Source organism: Lithobates pipiens, unplaced genomic scaffold (genome assembly GCF_037356315.1).
Source record: "Lithobates pipiens isolate NorthernLeopardFrog02 unplaced genomic scaffold, aLitPip1_a1.2 Scaffold_8, whole genome shotgun sequence".
Lineage (NCBI taxonomy): Eukaryota > Metazoa > Chordata > Amphibia > Anura > Ranidae > Lithobates > Lithobates pipiens.
Window position 1 is genome coordinate 668,905,055 of NW_027507903.1, and position 5,235 is coordinate 668,910,289.

Below are 5,235 nucleotides of genomic sequence, written 5' to 3' on the forward strand. Positions count from 1 at the left end.
AAATCTATACTGGTACGAAGCCCTCCTTTGTCAGACAGTCGTTATGTTATTGAAGCATTGAGTTCAAACCCCAATTTTTGCATTACGGATTATACGATGGCCTCTTGTTTTTATTTTCATTTTAATTAACATTTTTTTTTTTTTTGATTACTAATTTTTATCTTTAGCCATTTCGTTGTCTTACCCGTTTCTTCAAAATGCTATGTTTCAGACAATCATTACCTATTGTCAGTTATGTATGTTCCTGCATACTGTAAAACTTCTCTCAATTAAAATTACAATTTAAAAAAAAAAAAAGAATGCCACCGATTCCTATGGAGGGATCGGACAAAAACGGACAGCTTGTCCGGTTTAATCAGATCTCATCAGATCCGATCCACCAGGATGGATGCAAACGTATTGCCATATGTCTGATTTTAGCGGATCGGGTTGGATGTCAGCAGACATGGTAACCGCTGACATCCGTCGCTCCATAGACCTGCATAGACCCGCATAGACCTGCATAGAACGTCCGTTCAGGTCTGCCTGAAAATCTGACAGGCAGACCTGAATGGTCCGTTTGTGTGAAAAAGGCCTTAGGAGGTATGATTATCTTTACTGCTGTGAGAAAATACTCCCTACTCTGTACTCTGATCTCTGTGTCAAATTTCAGTGATCCAGCCCAGCCTCATCCTGTTTAGGAGAACGTGACCCCTCCCAACTGCATTCTTCCTCGGTGTCAGAGAACTTCATTTCATATCCTCCTCTGCTGTCAGCGATGGCGTCTGCTAATCTGAGAGCCGAACTGGAATGTTCCCTCTGTCTAAACATTTATACAGATCCTGTAACACTAAAATGTGGACACAACTATTGCCGGGCTTGTATAGACCGGGTGCTGGATACACAGGGGAGTTCTGGAGGATATTCCTGTCCTGAATGCCGAGAGAAGTTTCCGGATCGGCCTGCACTGCAGAGGAACATAACACTATGTAACATAGTGGAGAATTTCCTATCTGCTCAGCCACTTCAGGAGGAGTCCGGGGTCTTCTGTACTTACTGTGTGGACTCTCCTGTACCTGCTGTTAGATCCTGTCTGCTCTGTGAGGTTTCTCTATGTGATAAACACCTGAGAGTCCACAAAAAGTCCCCAGAACACGTTTTATGTGACCCCACCTTGTCCATGGAGAACTGGAAATGTTCTGTCCATAAGAAGATCCTGGAGTATTACTGTACTGAGGATGAGACCTGTATCTGTGTGTCCTGCAGTTTGGCCGGAGAACATCGAGGACACCAGGTGGAGATGCTGGATGAGGCTTCTGGGAAGAAGAAGGAGACACTGAGGAATGTTCTGCAGAAACTTCTAACAAAGAGAGAGGAGACGGAGGAAAGAGTCCAGAGTCTGCAGGAACACAGGAGGAAAGTAGAAGAAAAAGCAGCTGGTGACACCAAGAGAGTCTCTGCCCTGTTTAGAGATCTCAGGAGACGTCTGGAAGACCTGGAGAAGGAAGTCCTAAGGGACATCTCTGGGTGGGCAGAGCGGATCTTCCTCCCGGTGTTGGATAAGATTCGGGATCTGGAAAAAAAGAAGGAGGAGCTGTCCAGGAAGTTGCGTCACATTGAGGAGCTGTGTAACGTGACGGATCCACTGACTGTCTTACAGGAATCAGACACAGGTGACTTGTGTGATACTGAGGATGGAGATAATGAGGACAGAGAGAGACATGAGGAGCTCCTCCATGATGGAGGGGGTCTGGATGTGGCTGGGATGTCACATACATTACACACATTATCTGATATAATAACAGAGGTAAATGTATACTTCCCTATACAGAAAGCTGCAGACATATTACTGGATAGAAACACGGCACATAATTTTCTACATATATCAGATGACAGGAAAACTGCATCCTGGTCAGATAGAAACCAGAAGTGCCCCAAAACTCCAGAGAGATTTCAGGATTATCCTCAGGTGATGAGCAGTCGGAGTTTCTCCTCAGGGAGACATTACTGGGAAGTGGATATCGAGGGATCAAACGAATGGAGAGTTGGGTTGTGTTACCCCAGTATAGTGAGGAGAGAACGACAGTCTCTGATTGGGTTTAATAACAAGTCGTGGGGTTTGGCCAGGTCTGGTAATCAGTATGGGGTGAGACATGACAATAAAGAGATCCCCTTATCTGCCAGTATCTCCAGTAACAGAGTCAGGATATATCTGGATTATGAGGCTGGGCGGATCTCCTTTTATGATCTGTGTGACCCGATCCGACATCTCCACACCATCACCACAACCTTCACCGAGCCCCTCCATGCTTTGTTATGTGTATGGGAAGATTGTATAAAGATAAATGAGGGGAATCAGGCAATATCTGCCCAGAGACTAGTGACATATCAGGGAGGAGGGGTGGGATTGATGCAATATACAACCAATAGAATAAAGCAGTGGGTGGGGCTTTAGTCAGTATCCTGCTGGCTTTTTACTATAAATATGTGAGGTTCCTCCCCCTTTCACTGATCACTGTAACTGGGTAGAATATCTGTTCAGTTACTGCAGTAACATGTTCCTATAGGTCAGTGAGGAAAGATGAGGCCTATATATTTATCTACTTATTATCTACTGCCCACCTCACCACCTGTCCCCTGGACCCCCACAATTACCAAATCCTGCTCTATCCTAAACTCTTAACCAACATCTTCAACCTCTCCTTCTCCTCTGGCACCTTTCCCTCCTTGCTCAAACATGCACTGGTTACCCATACTTAAAAAAACCTCACTAGACACCATCTGCTTGAATAACTTAAGACCCATCTCCCTGCTCCCATTTGCCTCCAAGCCGCTTGAACGTCTTTTCCACAACCGCATGAGGTCCTACCTCACTGACAACAACCTTCTGGATCCCCTCCAGTCCAGGCTCTGCCCACAACATTCCACTGAAACAGCCCTACCAAAACTCACCAACGACCTACTAACTGATAAAACCAACAACCAATACTCCATACTCATACTCTTGGACCTTTCTGATGCCTTTGACACAGCTGACCACCCATTCCTCTTCAACAAACTCCACTCCTTTGGCCTCTGTGATTCTGCTTTACCCTGGTTCTCCCCCTACCTATCTCAGCTCACTTTCAGTGTCACATACAACACCATCTCTTCCGCTCCTCTTCCTCCGTCCTTGTGCTTCTCCTATTCTCTCTCTATACCTCTTCCCTGGGCCAGTTGGTAACCTCTCATGGCTTCCAATACCACCTCTATGCTGACAACACCCAGACCTATCTCTCCACTCCTCAACTGACCCCCTCAATCTCCTCAAGTTTACAAACTTACTGAGCGACATATCAGTATGGATGTCACACCTCTTCCTCAAACTCAATCTTTCTAAAACTGAGCTTGTAATATTTCCTTCTCCCCGATCTCCTTCCCATGACTTTACCATTGAGATCAACAGCACAACCATCCCTCCACACTCGCCAAGGTGTTGGGTGTAATTCTAGACTCTGACCTCTCCTTTAGCCCCCACATCCAATCACTGGCTACCTTTTTCCACCTTAACCTCTGAAACATTTCCAGAATTCGCCCCTTTCTGACTAACGACACCACAAAAAAACCTGTTCACTCCTTGGTTATTTCCTGCCTTGACTACTGCAACTCCCTCCTCAATGGCCTACCTTTACACAGGCTAACTATCCCCTCTTCAGTCTATTATGAATGCCACTGCTGGACTCATGCCCCTTACTAAACGATCCATGACTGATGCACCTCTTTGCCAATCTCTCCAGTGGCTTCCCCTACCCCACCGTTTAAAATACAAGATACTAACCACAGCATACAAGGCCATCCATAACATCGCTCCAACCTCATCTGCAGAAATCGCCCAAATCATCCTCTCCATTCCTCCCAAGACCCCCTGCTCTCTAATTCCCTTGTCATCTCCTCCCATGCTTTCCTCCAGGATTTCTCCAGAGCCTCCTCCATCCTCTGGACCTTCCTGCCCTGGTATATCCAGTCAGCCCCTACCCTGTCTGCCTTAAGGCAATCCCTGAAAACTCACTTATTGAGGGAAGCCTATCCCACCTGCACCTAAGAACTGTACCCAAGTCACCTCCATCAGATCTTCCCCCACCACTATTAACTTTTGTACCACCATCCCCTCTCTTTAGATTGTAAGCTCCTCGAGCAGGGCTCTCTTATTCCTTTGGTAATGAACTGTATTGTAATTGTACTGTCCCCATCTAAAATGTAAAGTGCTGCGTAAACTGTTGGTGCTATATAAATCCTGTATAATATCTATCTATCTATCTATCTATCTATCTATCTATCTATCTATCTATCTATCTATCTATCCCATGACAAGCTGACATATTACTTTCCCTGTAATTGTGAAACAGAAATTTATCACAACGTGTGACATCAGCAATCTCTCTCCCCCTGCCCCTTCCCTTTCTTTTTGCCCCTCCCCCACATGATGTCACTCTGTGCAGGGTCCAGTGCAGACCCCGTGATGGGATAGGATGTGGTCATATCTCCTCTCTTCCCCCCCTCCTGTTCCATACAATCTATACTAAAAGAAGTGAAAAGCAATGTACAAATCTCAGAGGAAGTATATGAAGAAATGATTCCGAGATTTACTAGTGAAAAAAAAAAAGTGATTTATCACTAATATAATGATATTTACTATAATAATGTATGATTACTAGAACTGGAATGTGTCCCCAACATAATGTGTCCCCATAGAATGGATCACCAATAGAATTCTACTGGATCAATTTTAGAATGGATCCTAATATAATGCATCATTGTGATGTTGTATCTTATAATCACTAGATGTGTCCTGGTGATGGGAGGAGAATTAGGAAAGGAGATATTCATGTAAATAAAGTTTTTTTTCTCTATAGTATATGTGAAGTGTTGGTGATATAACTAAAAAATGTATATCTGCTGATGAATATTGTGTGATTTATTTTTGCTAATGGGGCCTTTGACAAAACTAATGCTGCGTACACACGACCAGACTTTCCGGCAGACTAGGTCCGACGGTCCTCCCGACGGACTTTTGGCTGAGTTTTGACGGACTTTCCGAACGAACGGACTTGGCCTCACACAATCATACAAAAGTCCAATGAATTCGAACGTGATGACGTACGACCGGACTAGAATAAGGAAGTTCATAGCCAGTAGCCAATAGCTGCCCTAGTGTCGGTTTTCGTCCGTTGGACTAGCATACAGACGAGCGGATTTCTCCATAGGAACTGGGTCCGG

The 5,235-nt window shown here is 44.8% G+C and overlaps 1 protein-coding gene across 1 annotated transcript; it reads left to right on the forward strand.

The window, feature by feature from the left end:
* Positions 1–685: 685 nt before the first annotated feature.
* Positions 686–4,870, forward strand: LOC143961930 (E3 ubiquitin-protein ligase TRIM39-like). The gene has a single exon (XM_077471264.1). The coding sequence runs from the start codon at positions 758–760 to the stop codon at positions 2,432–2,434; it is 1,677 nt and encodes a 558-aa protein (XP_077327390.1). The 5' UTR covers positions 686–757; the 3' UTR covers positions 2,435–4,870.
* Positions 4,871–5,235: the final 365 nt, after the last annotated feature.